The 22,109-nt window shown below is 38.7% G+C and overlaps 1 protein-coding gene across 2 annotated transcripts in view; it reads right to left on the bottom strand.

Annotated features, from left to right (window-relative positions):
* LOC129718867 (uncharacterized) overlaps positions 1 to 22,109 on the bottom strand; it is a 40,267-nt gene that overhangs the window by 4,337 nt on the left and 13,821 nt on the right. The window contains exons 2-4 of one of the 2 annotated variants that reach the window (XM_055670046.1): positions 13,461 to 13,533; positions 12,581 to 13,073; positions 12,359 to 12,505 (exon numbers count right to left, since the gene is read on the bottom strand). In XM_055670046.1, the coding sequence (XP_055526021.1) occupies positions 12,359 to 12,505; positions 12,581 to 13,073; positions 13,461 to 13,533 (713 nt within the window). The remainder of the gene's footprint in view (positions 1 to 12,358; positions 12,506 to 12,580; positions 13,074 to 13,460; positions 13,534 to 22,109) is intronic. The other variant, XM_055670047.1, reaches the window with a different exon arrangement.

The following is a 22,109-nucleotide window of genomic DNA, read 5'->3' as shown; positions in this document are numbered from 1 at the left end:
ACTCTCTAAGACACTTGCACTCGTCTTTCGAATGTTGTACCAGACAATTTATTCGTTTTATTTACCACAATAATGTCCTTTGCCAACACTTGATTGAACACACAGTGCTCTGGCTTATATAATCGGACAAAAGACTGTATCGATGTTATTCAGTTTCTGGGTTTGCGTCGTTTTGACAGTTCGACCATATATTTTCTGTCAAGTTCACATCATCAGAACGTGAACGTGTCCATTGGTTGAAGCTTTGCATAGACGTTTTCATAGGCAAAAGATGCCATTTTGTGCTATTGGTTTAATTTTTTGAAACACAACTCATTTTGGAAAAGCTATTGAAAAATGCTATTTCGGATAGGTATTGATGATTACAAATAGTTTTAGAGCCAGTACGGTTCGTTTGAGCGGTGTGACGTCTTCCGCAAAGTTGTAAATAGTATTGACTTTCAAAAAAAAATATACACTCTAAAAACAAATTATTAATTTTTTGAAAAAAAAATTTAAAGAAAGTTAAAAATTAATTATCTAAAACAGCTCATTTAAAAAGAACTGATTTTTTTCATAAAAACTACGAAAGATTACCTGAACAACGAAACCGGCCATGAAGAAATCAGAAAAAAAGTTATATTTTAAATTTTTTTTTTCACAGGGTACATTTTTTTTTGAAGGAACCAAGTTATTATTCACAACTTTGCCAGATACACTATGCCAATCAAATTAACCGTTTTGACTGTAGAAATATTCTTGATTCCTCATAGAGTGCTCTATTGAAAATTAAGAATAAGTCTACCGTCGAAATTGCATAGTGTCTTCGGCAAAGTTGTAGATAATATTTTGTCCTTCCAAAAAAAATATGCCTTTAAAAAAAAAATTGAAAATAATTTTTTTTTTTCAAAAAACGGAGGTAAGAAAGGTATAGCAATCACTGGAAAAACCAAAGGTATAAAAGTGCTCCAAAGGGTCGAATCTCGTATATCAATCGACTTAGTTTGACGAGCTGAGCATTTTCTGTATGTGTGTGTGTATGTGTGTGTGTATGTGTGTGTGTATGTGTGTGTGTGTATATGTGTGTGTATGTAACGCTCTCCTAATCTCACTCGATTTTCTCAGAGATGGCTTGACCGATCTTCATGAAATTAATCGCAAATGAGAGGTCTAGTTGCCCCATAAAACCCTATTGAATTTCATTGCAATCGGATTTTTGGTTTAGAGGTTATGTTTAAAAATGTGAAAATCACGAAACATCATTATCTCAGAAACTACTAAACCGATTTTAACAAAATTGGTTTTAAATGAACAAGCTACTTAAAAAAACCTTAACTTTTGAGTTTCATGAAGATTGAACGTGTGGTTCAGAAGTTATTTAAAGAAACGTGTTCTAGAGAGTGTTCAATCTCACTCATGTTTCTCAGAGATGGCTGAAACGATTTCCACGAAATTAGTGTCAAATGAAAGGTCTAGCTGCCTCATAACACCCTATTGAATTTCAATGTAATCGGTCTGTTACTTTGTTTGTTTAGAGGTTATGTTTAAAAATGTGAAAATCACGAAACATCATTATCTCAGAAACTACTAAACCGATTTTAACAAAATTGGTTTTAAATGAATAAGCTACTTAAAAAAACCTTAACTTTTGAGTTTCATGAAGATTGAACGTGTGGTTCAGAAGTTATTTAAAGAAACGTGTTCTAGAGAGTGTTCAATCTCACTCATGTTTCTCAGAGATGGCTGAAACGATTTCCACGAAATTAGTGTCAAATGAAAGGTCTAGCTGCCTCATAACACCCTATTGAATTTCAATGTAATCGGTCTGTTACTTTGTTTGTAATGTATCAAAATATGAAAATCACGCAACTTCATTATCTCAGAAAGTACACAACCGATTTGAACAATATTGGTATCAAATGAACGGGCTAATTAAAGGTTAATTGATGAATTTTATAGTGATTAAACACGTGGTTCAAAAATTGTGAAAAGAAACATGTTCCGGTGACTTTTCAAATTCACTCGTTTTCCCAAAAATTGCTGGACTAAATTCAACAATCTTAGTGTCAAATGAAAAGTTTGGCTTTCCTATAGGTTCCCATTTTATTTGACTTTAATCGTATTTTTATTCCAACCGTTATGTATTAAATTATAAAAACAACGAAAGTCTATTATCTCAAAGATCACACGACTTATTTGATCATACCTAGTGTCATTTGAACGGGTTGTCTCTCAAACTCACAAGTAAGAAATTTCATAGCAATTTGATATGTGGTTCAAAAGTTATGAGAAGAAACGAAATTCAAAGACTATTTAAAACTGTAACTGCTTTGATGAAAACATATGGCCTCAACAAAATTTAAAATTGGTATTGTGCTATTCGTACGTTCCCGGTATTGCTCGTGATTGAAGTGTACGAAATTCAAAGTCATTTCTTTTATTTCGCTATTTCTTCAGCACGAATATTTTACTCCTAATCAATAATTTTTTTAACTTTTTGCCTTTCTCCTAGAAAGGTTTGGCCAATCATTTGCAAAACCGAAGATATGGAAGTGCTCCAAAGGGCCGAATGGCATATATCGCTCGACTCAGTTCGACGAGCTGAGCATTTTTTGTATGTATGTATGTGTGTGTGTGTGTGTGTGTGTGTGTGTGTGTGTGTGTGTGCAGATTTTTATTTTCACTCACTTTTCTCAGAGATGGCTGGACCGATTTTAATGAAATTATATGCAAATGAAAGTTCTAGTTGTCTCATAAGACCCTATTAAATTTTATTGTAGGGTAGGAGCGCCAGTTATAGCAATAGCACCAGTTATGGCTATACTGCTCATAAAAATTAAAATTAAAAGACATTGAATATTTAATATCGAAAAAAATTACTAAACATGATAAATGCTATTTGCTTTATGATAATCAATCATTAAACATAAATGTTCATAATTATTTTGCTAAAAAATTAAAGTTTTTTATACCCTACCTCCATTTCATACGAGTTCTTATCATTTTATTAGTGGACATGCTATTTTGAAATCGCTGGTAGGAATAAGTTAATAACAATATAAGTTTGAAAATAACGTGCTTGGCATTGAAATTGAATTATCCATTCATATAAACTGTTAAATTGTGGTGTTTTTATCGAACTAAACATTTTATCAGTATTGCCACAATCGGTACAAAATAATTTGAAGTTCCCCATTTGGCAACATGCGAATGGATCATAGCACGCGTGGGAAACACCAGTTATCGCCATATCGAAACGAAAATAAACAAACCATCGGTAAACGTTTTTTCGGAGTATTTAGTGCTTTCGTAGTGATTTCTGTTTAATTTAGGGACAGCATTATCATTTCAGGTTGGTAACTAGCTAAAATTTTAGTTGTAAAAGCTGCAATAAGCGTTTGATTTTAGCTATAACATCAGCTAGCGCGCGAGTGTCCGAGAAGGATCTTCGTGGTTGGTTTGGTTTTACCAGAAGCATTCTTACGAAAAATGACTTGCTCCATAGATAGAGCATTCCTAACAAAGTATGAAATGGGGATGGGACATCATTTTACCTACGTCCCAAGTCCAAGGAGGTCATAGCACAGACCGGGTCTCGCAACGTCTACGAGGTTGAACAAGCACCAGAAAAGCAAACGGCGACAAAATTAAAAATGTTACAAATTCGAGAACAAAAACTTCTTCAAGGATTGTACATGAAATTCAACCAATCTGCGAGCTCACCGCTTCCCGTCCTTGAAAGTTTGCTTTTGAATTCTGCATTCTAATAGAAGCAGTCAGCAAGCCAAAGCTGGAGCATACTCGACGGTTGTCATTTATTTTTTAAAAGGCGCTAGCTCCGCCGCGTCGCAAAGCCCCGTAATTGTTCAAAGTGATTTTTCCCTGTTCTTACAGATTTACAGCGAAGAAAAGATTTGATGAAATACGTGAAAAGGATAAGTAAAGGTTATAGAAGCTCGAAGAAACAAAAAGCTCAAGAACGCGTGGCGATGAAATTAAAACGCGAGGAAATGAAAGAGGCCAAAGCAGAGGAGTCTGATAGTAAAAAAGCCGAAAAAGCAAGCTCCAAAACTAAAACGAAAAACTAAGCCGTAGTTTAGATGTGATTACTTCTTGTTAGCAGATTTTGTATAACTTGTGATATATACCCCGATGAATTTTATTCCTTGAGTGTCAGTTTCTTGTTTGGGACCAAATTGATTAGCTGCTTAATATAAACATTATTGTTAGGGGGAATTCTAATGAGATAAGAGGTCAGACCACAGTTCATGTTTCACTGTTCTAATTTAGTATAGAAATACATCTTGCATAGGAGAGGTCGTCTGTGCGTATTTACTTTAAACAATCTAACGTGGTCTGTAAGCCATCCCTTTGAGCATAACATGTTTTTGCTGATCATTATCTGGTAAAATTGTACGTGACGGATATAAAAACTCAATTCAATGTTTTTTTTTTTCGATATGACTATAACTGGTACAGTTCTATGGCGAACAAAAGAACTTTATAGCCATAACTGGGGCTCGGTGGAAGAGTTTTTTCTGCGGCGTTTTTTCATTAAAGAATATAGAAAATTTCAGTTTCTTAATATATGATGAATTATAATTGTTGTTAACTTAAAATGAACACCATGAACATAAAAATATCCGTATTTTTACAACCAAAATATTCAAAAGACTGATACATCCTTCAAACTATTGCCATAACTGGTGCACTTCCCCTAATTGGATTTTTATTTCAGAGGTTATGTTTAAAAATGTAATAATCACGAAACATCAATATCTCAGAAACCACACAACCGATTTTAACAAATTTGGTATCAAATGAACGGGCTATCTCAAAAATTCTTAACTTTTGAAATTTATATAGATTGAACATGTGGTTCAAAAGTTATGAAAAGAAACTTCTTCTGAAGACTGTTTAATTTCACTCATGTTTCCCAGAGATGGCTGGACCTATTTCCACAAAATCAGTGTCATATGAAAGGTCTAGTTACCCCATAAGACCCTCTTTATTTTTTTTTGCAATCGGACTTTTAGTTTGCCTGTTATGTTTAAAAATGTGAAATCTAGCTATGAAAAGAAACATATTCCGAAGAATACATAAACTCACTCACTTTTCTTAGAGATGGCTGAACCGATTTTCACGAAATTAGTGTCAAATGAAAGGTCTAGCTAACTCATAACACCCTATTGAATTTTACTGTAATCGAACTGTAACTTCGTGTGTAATGTACCGAATTGTGAAAATCGCGAAACTTCATTATCTCAGAAAGTACACAACCGTTGATCAATAGTATTATCTGATGAACGGGCTAGTTAAGGGTTAACTGATGAATTATGACTTAACACGTGGTTTCAAAGTTTAGCTGCCTTATACGTTCCCATTTAAATTGATTATAATCGAACTAAGCAACCGTTATGTATTAAATTGTTAATAAAACAACGAAATTCTATTATCTCAAAGATTACACGACTTATTTGAACATAACTAGTGTCATACGAACGAGTCATCTCTCAAACTTACAAATAACAAACTTCATAACAATTTGATATGTGGTTCAAAAGTTATGGAAAGAAAAGAAATTCAAAGGCTATTCAAAACTATACCTGCTTTGATCAATGTATGTATAATATATAATTTAAATGTGGTATTGTACCATTTGAATGTAATAATATATAATTTAAATGTGGTATCGTACCATTTGAATGTTCCCGGTATCGCTCGTGATTGAATTGTTCGAAATTAAGAGTCATTTCTTTTATTTCGCTATTTCTTGAGCACTTACATAACGTCAAATTTCATATTTTATACTTCTATTAGAACATCATTATTTAAGAACCCAAAAAGTGAATACACATTTATTGGATTGAAGCGTTCATAAAAATCTATTTTTACAAATAATAAGTTTGAATGAGAAAGGCTGGGTCCGACCGCTAGGTGGATTAATTCAGGTTTTTTTTTAAAAAAACGATAATTTATTTTTCTTGATTTCTATATGATCGGACTGGTTTCATTGTTTTGGTAATCTTTCGTAGGTTTTATTAAAAAAAACAAGTTTTTAACAAATGAGCCCTTTTGAATAACTAATTTTTAATCTTTCTTCTAACTTTTGAATGAATAATTTTTTGAATGTAATTTTTTTGGAAATGCAGAATTATTATCTACAACTTTGTCGAAGACGTCACACCAATCAAACGAACCGAAGTGCTTTTTTTATTTTATACTCATTTTTCACAATATTATGAACCACCCTATGCCGAATAAATGAACCAACCGAATGAAACATAATGTATTCGATGCTAGTTATAGTGTATATCATTAAACAAGGTATTTCGAGAGACTAGTGATCAATTTAAAAAAAAAAAAATTCTAAACATTTTGAACTCCGCCTTCCACAATTGAAAAAACGACTAAGTCCCAGAGAGTAAATTTTAGCAAAAAATTTTTTTTTCAGATGACACCAATTCTTGACGTTTCGTGCGTTTTTAAGTAATTTGGCATCAAAAAAAAAATTTCGAAAATCGAAATTTCACGTACCCCCCCCCCCCCCCTCTTGGGTGATTTTTCGATTTTCAAAAAAGCCAAACTTCAATCGCTTTGCGCCACCCCATTTTAAGTCCGATTGAGCTGAAATTTTGCACAGGGTGTTTTTTCGAGCAGGTGAACATTTTGTATAGGGTTTTTTTTTTTTGAAATTCGAGATGACCATTTTGGCTGGCACCCTAATACACACGCTGCGGCATCTACAACATCTTGGTACTATTCACAACAATCAGAGTATCGAAAGCTTGACAGTGAGCTTCGAGGTGAAGTTTATTTAACAACACACTAAGTGCACAGCGAGAAGGGGATGTCAAAGCCGCTCTTCTTTCGCTCCGAACTGCCCGTAAACGGGGAGATTTCTAGTATGAAGTGCCTGCCGGACGTTGCGTCGTTCATCAAGAAATACCACAAGGGTGAAGACACGGTGTTCTGGCCGGTAGAGATTTCGGATTTGAAAGCCCGAAACCCGAACCCGAACCCGACCTGTATTCGTAAGCAAAATTAAAAGATTATGATGTCTATTGTCCCCAGAAAAAATCTCGGGTTCAGGTTTGCAAACATAAAATGTTCGGGATCGGGTTGGGTTTGAGTTTCAAATATTCGAAAAATCGGGCTCGGGTCGGATACGGGTTTCAAAAACATCAAACCCGACCCGATCTCTATTGGCCAGTTCTGGCATCGGCCCACTACACTACTCGAAGCGATCGTTGGTGGAGATGGAGAGCCTGAATATCGATGTGGTACCCAAGTCGATGAGCGCGTGACCAAGATTTTCAATGAAATCCAAAGTTAGATTTCTTATTTTTGCGGTCAATTTTGCTCAACTTTGTAGGTGAAAGTTTTCCTCTATCTTTCAAACGGACCGAGTTATAGCCGTCCCCTAGCTGCATCCTGTCGTAAATTTCTGGGCAAAGCTGAAGCGTAGAATCTACTCAGACAATTTTGTCGCAAAAACTGAGAATCCGCCATGGTGAATGCTCTGGTTAACTGCTAGAAGGTCGCTCTTAAGGGTGTCGAATATTTTTTGCACGTAAGGTAATATAGTTACTTCCCATGGAAAATTAATCAAACTTAATTATCACCCTCCGAAAATAGTCCGATTTTTTGATGCAAACATTATAAACTGAAAGAGCAAAAAAAGAATGATCTCAGACAAAAAATACCGCAGAATAATTTCAGAATGGTGAAATAACGATACTAGGAACTGAAAAAAATATTCGAATTATGTTGAGATAGCAAAAAACTTCATGAAGGCAAGAAACACATAAAAAACTAATCCCGGATAAAGCTCAGAATATCGAAAAAATGTTTCTGTAGTCTATGAAATAATACAAGGTATACAGCCCTAGGGTTGTATGAAATGGTGACATGGGACTAAATACTGTAATAATGGGATTTTTTGTTCCAAAATATACAAAGTTCGCAAACAGAATCAATGTGTTTGCTCGGTGACTTACGTACTTTTATTTTCCGTCTTAGAAATATAATCAACAACACTTGAAAAAATAACGTTTATATTTGGCGATATAAATGTATATTGTAGAATTTTTTGTACATTTGACAAAACACAAGCTTATCGTTCTTGTTGAAGAAGCACCAAGAATTTCTCGCAATGCGTCAAAGTCAGAATTAACTCTATATCCTCAAAAACCAAACCCGCTGATACTAACGTTATCATAATGAATGGTTTTGTCTTATTTAACTTCGATTAAATCATATTTATAATATGGATCTTACCTTCAAAATAATATGGGAGCCCTTACGAAAGTTCATCAATTGGCAAACATAAGAAGATATGTAAAAAAATTTTCAACAAGTTTCAGCAAAAAAATTGTTTTTTGCTTGACAATTTTTTTCATTTGCCTACAATTACATTCGCTGTATTACGAAAACAGCTAATAAACGTTTATCATGGAATAGTTTAGAATAATGAAATATCATCTAACAATTCTGAAATGTAAGAAAAAATTCGGAATGAATCTTAGTAAATGGATCAAAAATTCACAAGCATTATCCGGCTCTTACTCTTCTATAAATTTATATATTTGGGAATTCAGTTTTGCGATACTATCCGGTCACGATTATTTAGTGAATATCGAATATAAAATATAATAAATATAACTTATAACCGTTGCAAAAATGTACAATTCTTGTTGAGTAATTTATGGTAATCATATATATGAAATAAACTGTCAATCACTTCAGCAGCAGCATTGCAGTTTTTCCTCGATTGCACACGAATAGAAATGTACGAAGGTACGAACAGAAGTGTACCACTGCAATACGAATAGTACCGCGCGCTGTAGTACGAACGGAAGTGTACCGCTGCAGTACGAATAGAAGAGAACCGTTGCAACCATAGACGCCGAGAGACCTGCGGTTTTCTGCTCCACTGTTACTAGTGCTTATACCAGCATGTTTTCTTTCAGGACATCAGTTTTTATTACGTTCTGACAGCAGGTTTAGGAATTGTTCAAGTATGAGGATTGTTTCAAACTTTCGGAAAACTTTTACCTTCGAGACATCACATTAGTCTAAGCTCATGGAAGCAAAAATAAATTGACCTATTGGGACGGGGAGACTCTGTCAATTTTTTTTTTCGATTTTGAAACAGAGAATATCACAGGGAACGGTTGGTGTCCATTCACGTCGTCTGTGCTAGGAATGCTTGCATGTAATTGGTTCATTGTTCGCGTAAATTTATCATTGAAACTTTTTATAAATTTTACCGCTTAGCAATGAAATTAGAGTGATAACTAGCATATTACAAAATTGATATACATTTTATCTATTCAACAACATATTGGTTATTGTTATCCGTCATGTGTTTTTACTGTTATTAACGTTTCAAATCTGACGCAACATTTGCCAGTTTCATTTCCAGTTTTACAGAATGCATCTCAGTATAGTAAACAAAGACGTAGTCCCACGTCAAAAAAAATTCAAATCGTTTTGGGATCTTAAGAATAAAAAAAATTTAAAAATATAAAAAATAATTCCGAATTTTGCGGCAATAAATCGGACTGGATTGAACAGCCCATAGTTCACTCTGCTCGGCTCGAGGTACAGGATGTCCCTTGTGCAGGGTGGTCTCTCAGGTGTGTAAAGGTTCATCTGCTGTAGATAAGATTTTAGCAACGAAAACGGCTTGAGCTGTAGTTCGACCCTGCTCAAGCGTTGCAAGTACCAGTAGCTAACATCGAGCTTCATATGAAGGCAAGTCTAACGGGCTATTCAGGGAAGCATGCGAAGCATTTTTTTCTCGACAGATTCGATTCTAGTGATCCAGTTTACAATCAAGGTTTAGGACACGTTGATACGTTGATCAAACGTTCTAGACAGTCGAACAAGGCTTCGATTACCGCGAATATTTTCACATCATCTGTCTAAAGTAAGCGACAGTCAGCTGGCAGTAAAGTAGCGACTTCGTTGATGAAAAGAATGAAGAGTAGGGGACCTAAATCGCTAAGATAAGATTGGTGAAATATTCCGACTCTTCCGAACCAATTTTATCCACTTTGTGAGATCGCCAGTAATCCCAAGTTTCTCGATTCTACTCAGTAGTATTCCGTGGTCGACTCGATCGAAAGCAGCTGTCAGGCCTGTCTATTTGTTCCCCATCTCCCAGACGGCTCAAGTTTCATGACAAAGTCGGGGCAAATTCGTTGCTACAGATCTTTCGGGAAAAAGCCATACTGATTCACGAAAAAGTATTGGGAGCTACGAGCAAACAACGCTTCAGAGACGATAATTTGGAATACCTTCGAATGAGCTGACGTTATTCCGCGACAGTTCTAAATGTTTCGTTTGTCTAATTCCTCGAATAGGCGCAGCCATGGGATGGTCAGCATCAAGTGGAGTGAATGGTTTAGCAGCTTCCCGAACGCAGCAAACCGGGACCACACATTTATTGACCTAGACTAAGTCGAGGAGGCGCAAATTTCTGTTTACAACAGGATTAGTTTGCACGAGGCCCTGCTCATCAAAATCATCTAGCAGAGATAAGCAGGCAACTGAAATATGATAACTCAGAGTGTCACCTGTTGGTAGCGAGTTAATCGGAAAGCTCCACACTAAACCTGATTAATTATAATCACCAATAACATTACCAGATCACATAGACTAAGGTTGAAGGTAATTGCTTCTACTGAACGTATGCAGTTATGGATGCTAATTTGGGCTCCTCTGCGGTTGGGAGGCATATAAACTTCAATCTGATCAAAACCTGTTCGAACGTGTTACATATAATGGATAGTAACACCGATGAGCCCTTCGTCGATTTTAGAGCGTGATCCACGAGCGTTTTGATAATAAATCGAGACACCATCCTTCAGCAGACCATGAGCAGGTGGCGCGAGTGGTGGAAGAGTAACGCAACTGAAAGATGAAGCCTCCTCAAAGCGTAAATCAATATCAACGGTAGAATATTGGATCCCAGCACTCATTCATAAAACAGAAAATATTAATTTTAATGAACAAAAATGAGGGTCACGAGTCGTGAGTGACGACTTCATTCGAAAATGGTTCGCCGGATGTGAATTAATTTTTGCGTTCGTTTTGTTCTGCGTCAGGTACTCGGTAAACTTAATCCCGCCCATTTTCATTAAATTTTAACCCTCTAGCGCCCAAATTAATTTTTAGACGGACTTAAAAAAAATCACTATGAAGCTTTATAAACATTTTTTAAGTTCTTATTGAAGCTTTTTAAAAGTTCATATGAAGACCGTCTAAAGGCGGCACTGGGCATTAGAGGGTTAATTGGTTCCACGCGCATCCAAAGATTGAAACACCCAAATGGGTTGGAAAAGGTAATTTTTGGCAGTTTTTCAAAAACCAGAAATTGCTGAAAAAAATATAAATAACCTCTCAGGTCGAGTTCTGGCTTCTAAAATCAATTAAAAATGTGAAAAAGCTTGAACGTCTTTCGTTACAAAAACAGTGTCATCAGGTTAGCATTAGATACGTAGCGCTAAAAATCTAGATTTCAGCCCTCTTCTGTCCTATGTAATAAGAAGCAATATTTAGTATGTTTACCGCCTTCCCCCATTTCCTTGAATTACTTAACACAAACAACCTAAAGGTCAAAAAAAGTTTCTGAAGTCAAAGAGACAAAGAATCCTAAGGGAACGTCATTTATGCATGCTCCCTAAAATAAGCTGACAATGGCAAAAAAGTTTCTAACAGGTATAAAGGTTCAAAAACTTTCAAAGGACAGAGAAGATAATTATCCTACGAGCGCTTAAAATGATGAGAAAATGTTTTAAAGGACAAAATAAAAACAAAAAATAATATGATCACAAAGAATGGCGAAAAACACTTCCAAGTCTGAAGGTAAAAAAAAAAATAGAATAATCTTGAATTGCAGAAAACAGGCTTCTAAGGGTTAAAGAAAAATTAACAAATTAAAAAAACAAACAAATTAAAAAAACAAAACAAAGTGTCTGAAGGGTTTGCCAAATTCGAAAAAATAACCAAAACCAAATAATACCGACATGTCTTCGTCCATTGGCTGAAAATGTTTCTATTTAATAGGCAGAAGTGGTCAAAAAAGGAGAAAAAAAAATCAGAACGGCGAATATAAATGCTTGTTAGAAGTAAGAAGGCAAGATACATTTTTAGGTTGTTGAAAATATGAATACTCAATAAAAAGTAATTGAAAAAAAAACGGAAATTGAGTCGAAATAACAAAATAAAACTTGAATGTTCATGCTTTTCCAGTCGAAAATAAATAACAAAAGACTGCTCATACAAAATTTTAGATCAATATGATCCGAATTGAAAACTCAACTTGATCATTTTCATTGACTCTCCCAATCGAGGGTGCGTTTGAACTTACTTCTTAGAGCAGACAACCTTGGGATGCTCGTGCCGGAAGCACTGAGGCTTCAGCAGATTGAAGTACGTGTAGCCGATCTGATTCGCGACCAGCGAATTGGCGTTCTTCAGGCAGTTGTAGAACTGCTTATCACAGTCACAATGGGATCTGAAAAACAAGCAAAAAATTGTCATCACGTGCACCAATTTCTGGTTATAATATCACATTAAACCGTGCACCGACCTGGTAAAGTACCCATTATTACGCAGTCGATTAAACTGCTCCCCGGCGGCAATCGACATTGGGCAAAGGTCGTGCGCCCGGCAGCACACATCGGTTTGGTAGAAAAACCCTATGTCATTTTCGCTCTTGGCCTGATTGCCATCCCCGCACCAGACCGTGCCCGGATAGATGGCTTTGATGCGTTGTTTGAACTGATCAAACAGACTTCCGATCGAGGACTTTGTCGGCCCTGGTGGTCTCTGCTTTCCTCCAGCTGTGGTCGCACTTGCCGAAGTCGTCACCTGATCCCCCTCGACTGATGACACCAAGTGACGCAGTCCTTTCGGATGAAAGCGGTGGGGAAGTTTCGAAACCAGTCCAGCTCCATCCTTCTGTCGGTTTCGATAGTTCACGATGTACTTGTAAACGCCTAACCGTTGGAGAACGTCCCGAAAGAAGCCTGAAAGCCGCGATGAAATTGTTGAGGTTGGCACGGTTTCATTGACGGCGGGATCTGGGGGTGGGTAGGAAACCGCAACCCGCGAACATAGGAAAGAGTCGGAAAATAGTGCCTTATTTACATGTAATATTGCAGCAATATGCAGCGTGGGTGGATTGTAAGTGACAAAGAGAAAAAGTGAGTGCGAAAGTGCTTTTATTTTTTCTTCTTTCTCTGAATTTGGTGAATATGTACAGCAAGTGCAACATACTTTTCCACGCCTCTGTATGTCAGCGTGTTACGTGAGCCGATTTGATTTGTTTAAACTTGGTGAAGCGTGGCTTCACCGCGTTTGCAAGTCCACCTTGTTAACAGCTGTTTTTTGTTGTTGTTGGTGTTGAATTTACTACAGGGGGCAATTGTTGGAACAAAAAAAAAACAAAAACTTGTCTACACACTTACCTTCAGAATATGGCGATGAATGCAGAAAGTAGCTCTTGGTGTTGCCTTCGTCGTCATAGTCCTCAATCTGAAGCTGTCGGAATGTTCGATCGGGTTTGATTTGAAATAAAAAAATACAAGCAAATGTTTTGTTTTTTATTCAGAAGAGAAAAAAACCTTCAAGAACATGTAACAACTTGTATCAGATTTCAAATATTGACGGTCAATTTCATTAACTTGATTTCATTAATAAGTAGGTAATAAAGTCTGCTAGCATTCACTTTACTTCCAGCACTCTATTCGGGATTTCATGGCCTATAATTGTTAATTCACTAGCTCGTCACCTTATGATGAAAATGTTTGATGCACATGCAAATGATGCAAACTTGCTCGCTTCTATAACAAGAAGAAGTTTGGTTCAATTTAACTAGAACTCAGAACAGTTAAACTGGGATTTGCATGAAAAGTATTTTTTTGGATTTCAGGAGAGAAAAGTGATTTTCCCAAAATAAATTTAGAATCGAAAAACCAAACATTTATAAAGAACAGAAACGGCCGAATAAAAGTATAAATCAAGTTAAGATCAAAACCACTGTACACTATCTGAGAAGAACGCGAAATCCTGGAAAACTCGAAAAAGGTAGTGCACTAAAATTAGGTTTAAATTCACTGTAATACGCTTCCCAAGGTCTGAAAAACTCATCCTGAACTGGTCGGCGTGCGACCAGACCGAACCAAGCGCCTTTTTTTTGAAAATTGAGTTTCAACACTAGTGGATGTTATAACTGATAATCTATCTTTTATGAAAAGAACGAAATCATTTGAACAGTTTATAATGGTATTATTGTCGGCCAATCCCTGGCCAATGCAGAGAAATATAATCGCAGGGAATTGTAATCCGCGTTAGAAAACGTGAAAAATAATTTGCTGTGAAAACGTGTTTTATTCGTATTGTTGTACAAAAGGAAGAAAAAAAAAAATGACAGGTCGACACGGGACCTTCTTTGTTCACTAGTAAAGAGTATGTGGTTATAGATGGGCGAAAAGTTCATCAGCGCACCGATACTGGAAATTTACCGACACTCCTCCTCGCTGATTCCTTTTCTTCTCTCTTCTGACGTAGCCCAAGCATTTGCCTGAAATGCTGCATCTTCACTGATCCTAGTGGCTTGGTAAAAATATCAGCCACCATATTTTCCGTCGAGCAATAGCACAGTTGAATCGTCTTACTAGAAACTAGGCTCTTGGCATGATGGTATTTCGTATCGATATGCTTACTTCTTTTATTCTGCCTCTCAAGCGACACAAAATCGATACAGCTACGATTGTCTTCATTGACCACTGTAGGAGATTGTTGTTTGTGTCCCAACTCCAATAATAGTCTTCGCATCCCAACCGCTTCCTGTGCAGCTTCCGAGAGAGCTACATACTCAGCTTCCATGGTAGATGTTGTTACACATCCCTGTTTGCGGCTTGCCCAACTTACGCTTGCTTTACCAATCTGATACACAAAGCCGCTGGTGGACTTCCTATCGGTTGTGTCCCCAGCCCAGTCCGCATCACTGTACCCGATCAGTTCCAAGTTCTTCGTTGCATCACTGCTAAATTTCAGCTGGCAATCCTGCGTAGCCATTAAATAACGTACTACTCGCTTTAGTTCCACCCAGTCTCGCTGCATTGGTTGTTTAGTTTTTCTGCTGAGGATTGACACGGATGCTGCTTTGTCTGGTCTTGAGTTAGTCGCTACGTACAACAGCGCACCAACCAGACTATGATACTGAACGTTATCTTCTTGCTGTCTGAAATATCCGGGGTCTAGCGGATATCTAGATGTTTTCGCACCGATAAGCCCAAACCGATCCGCAATCTCTCGTATAAAACACTGTTGATTGATTGCGTAGAACTCATCCGAATCTTTTGTCACTTCGATGCCAAGAAAATGGCTCACCTCACCGAGAGATGAAATGTCAAAACTCTGTTGTAGTTGCCTCTCCAGTCGCTTAATTTGGTCTAAATTAATAAATAGATCCACACGCCATCAGCTAGTTGCTTGGTAAACAAACAAGCGTCTGACTCCGATTGACGAAAACCGAGGCCGACCAACACTTCCTTAACGGTTGAGTTCCAGACTCTTGCGGCTTGCTTGAGTCCGTAGAGGCTTCTGTTCAATTTGCACACTAGTTCTTCTTTGCCCGTTACCGAATAACCCGGAGGTTGACGCATGAAAATTTCTTCTTGCAACACTCCGTTTAAGTACGCGTTTTTAACGTCAACATGCCGCACTTTAAGGCCTTGGTGTCCTGCAACAGTTAACAATACCCTGAATGTCTGTTGCAGTGCTACCGGTGCATGCACTTCACTGAATTCTTCACCAAATCGTTGCGCATAACCTTGAGCAACCATGCGTGCCTTAAAACGAATTGTTTGCCCCGTTGGATCCTTCTTTTCTTTATATACCCACTTCGATCCAATCGCGTGACGACCGGGTGGTAATGGAACGAGAGTCCACGTGCCATTCGATATTAACGACTGGTATTCTTCGTTCATTGCCTTTACCCACTCTTCTTTATTCACGCTTTTCATTGCATCCTTAAAATTCTTTGGTTCACACTCCTGAATCTTCGCAACACCTACCACGTAATCATCAAACCGTTTCGGTATAGCTCCGGCATTCGCCCGTTGTGATCTTCTCCCTTGCAGTTCATCACTAGCACTACCAGCCTCGTTATATGTGTCATCAATATCATGGTATTCTTCATCTGACGAATTCATGTCCGAGGAAGAGTCACTCACTAAATCATGATTATCGCCATTTTCTCCACATTGCACATCACCAATTTCCCGATTCTTCATTGAATCTCCATCACTCACTTCAGCTTTCTGCCTTGAGCTATTGCTTGGCTCCTCCTGCACCTTCACGCCGAGCGCGAGAAACCTCGCATCACGACTTATGGTAATTTTTCCCGTACGCTTGTTGAGAAATCTGTACGCTTTCGATCCACAAGCATACCCTACGAAGGTCAACTTTTCGGCTCTGCTCTGCAACTTGCTACGTTTAACATCAGGCACATAAACGAACGCCTCACACCCGAAGACCTTTAGCTCACTCAAGTTAGGCTTCTCTCCACACCATAACTCCATTGGCGTTTTCTGTACAACCCGCGAAGGCAAGCGATTTTGAATGTAAGCTGTCGCCGCAATTGCTTCACCCCAGTACTGCTTTCCCAGTCCTGCATCCAGCAGCATACATACTGCCATTTCCTGCAAGTATCTATTCCGACGTTCAGCGACGCCATTCTGCTGCGGGGGAATAGCCAGCAGTCAGCTGCATTTGAATACCCTCTTCGCGATAAAATTGTTGTAGCTCCTTGTTAACAAATTCTGCACCACGATCAGAACGAATTATTCGTGGTTTCTGCTGGAATTTATTTTCAACAAACCTGACAAAGCTTTTAATACATTCCTTTGCTTCCGCCTTATCTTTCAACAAATACAAAACAAGATAGCGACTGAAATCATCTATGAGCACCATAAAATACTTGTTTCCCCCAGGTGTAACGTTACTCATTGGCCCGCAGAGGTCTGTATGAATGAGCTCTAGTGGTTGACTCGCTCTATGTTCTGCTTGCTGTGGGAACGGCAAGCGCGCCATCTTCCCTTCCAAGCAATGTTCACACACGACTTTCATATCGCAGTTCACTAATTTCATACCTGTAGCTGAGTTTTCCTTCTGTATTCGGTCTATAATCGTTGGATCCCGATGACCGAATCGTCTATGCCACGTATGCTGGCAATGCATAGTGTGACTACCACCTGCAGCTACTGCAACATGCTCCGAATTTTTCAACACATATAATCCACCATTACGTTCACCCATAGCGACAATCTTGTCGGACTCATCATGGATCTCAACGCAATTTTGCTTAAATATAACATTAAAGCCTTTATCGGCAATTTTACCTACCGACAGGAGTCCACTATCGAGTTCCGGTACGTACAGGACATTATCGAGACGGATATTCACCTGCTTTCCCGAACCATTGAAACCTGACACGGTACCAGCGCCATGCCCACCGGATTTAGTACACTTCCCGTTCGCCAACATAACCTGCACACTCGACGAATCGTCCAGGGTTTCGAAAAAACTGTCGCAGCTAGTCATGTGGCACGAAGCACCACTATCCATCGTCCAGAAATGATTTTGCTTCACTGCCGAACGAATAACATGAGTCTCCTCCTGCGCGGAAAAACTCACGGCTTCTGTGTTCGAGTTAGCCTGTTTCGCTTTCACTGGCTGATTATTGCTCCGACCCGAGCTACCTGCGTTGTTTCCAGAAGGCCCTGGTACCGGTTGCTTATCTTTTGCCGCTTGCCACTTCCGACAATTCTTCTTGAAATGACCGGGCTTTTTGCAAAAGAAGCAAACAATGTCTCTGTTTACCTTTTGCGTTTTCAGTACCTGTTCGCCAACAACTTGTTTCCCTTCTCTTTGCAATCGCTTCTGATACTGATCCACCAGCTTTGACCGGACAAATTCCAACTTTATTTCTTCATCGGGTCGTGCCTCTAACGCCGATGCAAAACTATGGTACGAATCGGGCATACTGCGCAACATCATCGCAATTTTTAATTTTTCATCCAGATTCAGTCCGCAATTCTGAAGCCGCTCAAACACTGAGTCCATCTCAAGCAAGTGTTTTTCGACGTCACCGCCCTCCGGAAGCTTGGTGTCACACAGCCGGTTCAATAGTGACAACTGTGAAGTTGTCGACGACTTCTCATGGTATGCTTTCAAAGCATTCCATACCGCAACAGCACTAGCACAATCTTTTATTATGGTGTACTGAGTCTGCTCAAGACACAAGCCGATCGTAGCGCGAGCTTTTCTATCAGCTTTTTGCCATACCGATGTCTCCGGTTCCGGTTTTGGTTGTGCAACGACATGCCAAAGGTCCTCTCGCACAAGAAACATTTCCATTTGAAATTTCCATGTAGCGTAGTTCGTGTTGTTAAGTTTAACTAACGAAAACTTTCCTAGGTCCGCCATTTTGCCACCACACAACACGCACGAACCGAACAAAACACCTAACGCCGTCGACCGAAAAAACTTTTCCGAATTTCGCGACAAAAACGCTACAATTCTCACGGTCTGATACTGGGACCAAAACCTGTCGGCCAATGCAGAGAAATATAGTCGCAGGGAATTGTAATCCGCGTTAGAAAACGTGAAAAATATACTTTGCTGTGAAAACGTGTTTTATTCGTATTGTTGTACAAAAAAAAGAGAAAAAATATGACAGGTCGACACGGGACCTTTTTTGTTCACTAGTAAAGAGTATGTGGTTATAGATGGGCGAAAAGTTCATCAGCGCACCGATACTGGAAATTTACCAACAATTACGTCGAAACCAATTTAATTGTGCCATTTCCATGGGTGAATTGCTTTTGTCGAATAATCAAGGTAGTGTAAGCTCCGTTGGACCAGAGTTCTTGGGATACCCTATGCAAAGACACCTACCACTCAATACGAAGCGTTTTCCGATGGGGAATTATCTGCAGAGATGAGGAAAAAGTACGAAAGCTGTTGGAATAAGTCTACATCGACATCCTACGGATAACTTGAGGAGCCTTCCAGACCGGTCCGGAGCTAACCTTGTGTGCTGAATCTGAAGAGCTTCCCTTCGTGCTTAAGCGTGCCAGAGACTCGTTGTAAAGTCATCCAAGCTGGAAGAGAATAGGGTGCTATCCAACTTTAATTATAAATGGTGCCACGAATACGAAACTATCAGAAGAAAAATAGATTTAGAATTCATTACAAACATTTAGAAGATAGAGAAATGTATTGAATGGTTTTTTATCACCAATTTCTTGGAATATTATCCACAGTATTAGCATGTTGCGATGAAAATTACTGTTGCGCATCTGTAGCGGAATATGATTGAAGTTTCGATTTGATAAACCATTCTCTTTGCATTTCTGTTCGGTATATAATACGAATAATTCACTCTGATCCATGTTTAATCCGGTTACGTATAACCATTTTTAGTAAACCTCCGTGTGTATGTTCATAAACTAACCCTCATACTGTCTTTCAAGGCGTTACATCCTTTTTGATGAAGTGTTGTGAATTTTGTATGCCAGGATCAGCTGGCTTTCCGAATTTGCTTCCGGCGTAAACATATCATTTGCCTGGTTGGCAGCAGCGCAATCGTTTTCAGTGTGTGTTGTCAGAATACCTTTATTTCCCTACTGTCGGGGCAGCACAAAGGTTGTGATCAGTATATACGATTTTGAACAGCAGACGGCTCTACTCAAGGTAACTAAACAACTGAATGATCATTTTTTCGAAAGGTCTCGAGCGCTAGATTTCGAAAGTAAATGCTTTCATATTCTGTTTAGTCAGTGATATCGTATTTTTATGTGCAAGTTAAAAGCCGATAGCACTCCAATACGTTAGAAGCACGAGGAATGATAGATAGATATTGATTTTTTCTCAACCACGTAAAGGTTCCCGATCACAGCCATATATTTCGTACTCCACCACAGCCCGAAACGTGCAACATATTGTATTACACTAAGGTCGATTTTTGCACGGTTTTTACGTGGGTTTTTACACGAATTTACCCGAAGCAAGCGCCCAAAAACGCCAACAGCGTGGGAGTCACGACTCAAGGATCATTTGGAAGCGGGACGGACAAGGGGGTCTTGCCGCAGGACAATGTGGAGTGCAAGAATTTTGATAAGACCTCCGGTAATCTGGTGCGGTATCTATACCTCCTTTGTAATCCTTCGGCACCTAGTAGCAAACTCTACCTTCGATAAAACTGCTTTAGCCAACGTCCGCAGATCAGATCGACTGACCAGGCGAAATATCATTCCATCAGAATGCATCATTGTCTAGCATCCGGACAATACGACCTATGAAGAGCAAAAAATCGACGACACTACACCGTCATTTTCCCTGCAATTTTGTCACCTATACCGGCAGTAGCGGATTCGCAAACTACTTCCACTGTGGAGCTCTGACGAGGATCGTCAATCCACCAAACCACATCGTCAGTCGAACTTCTTCGGTGTGGTTTTCCAATCCAAGCAGGTTCGAAAGCTTTATACCGAAAAATCCTTCTCCAAACCCGTCATTCTCTATTAACTCCCGAAGAAACATCACTCCAACCTTCTATATCAAGGCAACACTAGCTTTGCGATGGAACGTCAACGATTTCTACAATTATCTCGTTATGTGGAGATGATCATCGTTCGAAACTACGTACCGACGGCTTTGGCGCTTCAAGAGATACGCAAGGTTGACCGGCGGACAATATAAGTGGACCCTATAAACTCGTCAAAATATCTACCATTCAGAGACCATCGGTATTCGACAGCCGTATGATTCCGCTGACCTTAACATTGATATAGATCTACCACTAATTTTTAGTAAAATCACTTACACTTTTTGGGTGACGATAACCGTCGTTTACCTTCCCAACGAGAGGATCCATAACCTCAAAAAGTCTTTAATCGATGCCTCGCGAAGCATTGAGATCCTATTTTTCTTTTGGGAAATTTAAAAAGTCATAATCAAGCACGGGGAAGCCCGAAACAGAACCGACGCGGGATCGACTAGATGTTGAAGCAGGTTGAAGTAGCGGTTAACGCAAGGCGAATAGCTCTGCAGGCTAAGAAAAAGGACTGCTTGTAGATCACCCGGGGAAGGAAAAAGTTGCAGAGACATATCAAAAACTGCGAACTGAAAGCAAGCGCTTAATCCATGATGCCAAACCTGACACTTGGCAAGAGTTTATTGATGGAGGCAGTAGTGACAACACATCGGTGGAGCTCTGGAAGAGGGAATGCAATTGCTGGGAAGCGTAAATACTCAGATATAGCGCATATTTATAACAAAATTTATAACATTTTAACTAATTCTGATCTTTTGAAGTAGAATACTTCTCTCAGGAAGTTCAGCTACATAGGGATGTGAAATGAAAATCTAAAACTGAAAAAAGTGAAAAATATGTCCAATTTCAAATGCTAATAAATCGGTTAGTATTCGATGGATTTCCTTCGTTCTTGCAGCAATAGATTGGAAAACCTTCTAAGATTCTTCCCAAAATAAGATAATTGTAATTTTATTATTCACACTATTGTACTATTGAAAATAGTCAAGCCTTGTCAAAACGAAAAATTCGACCTCTGATTGGTCGTTATATGCTTGCTTCCCAAGCACGGTCGACAGGATCATATACCTTGCAATTGAAAACATGCTATTTGGCCTATATAAGGGCCTGTTTCAGCCGGAGCTGCTCATTCATCATCATCATTCGCTCTCAGACTGTTGAGAAGTACAGTTCTATTTCTGAAAAGCCGGGTTAGTTAAAAATTTTATTCCGTTTTGTGCGACAGTTCGTCGCTTGCATCGCTGTGTGATGTCAAAGAAAAAGAGAAGAGCAGGCTCGAGTCCTGCGAAACAAAACTCTGCTGCTGAAAAAGGCAGTAAAAAGAAGAAACCAGGCGGAAGCAGTTGCACTTCGAAAAGTGTGGCTGACTGCGACACGGTGACAAACGTTAGCGACGTTGGAGATTTTGGCGGGCCGACTGATGTTCCGGATTCTGCCAGCCCCAATACGGTGAAAGTGAAGCTTCCCCCGCTGGTAGTGAAAAACGTTCCTC

This window comes from Wyeomyia smithii, chromosome 1, assembly GCF_029784165.1.
Source record: "Wyeomyia smithii strain HCP4-BCI-WySm-NY-G18 chromosome 1, ASM2978416v1, whole genome shotgun sequence".
In the NCBI taxonomy this organism is placed as follows: domain Eukaryota; kingdom Metazoa; phylum Arthropoda; class Insecta; order Diptera; family Culicidae; genus Wyeomyia; species Wyeomyia smithii.
The sequence above is the reverse complement of the archived record's forward strand: the minus strand, read 5'-3'. Positions and strand labels throughout refer to the sequence as shown.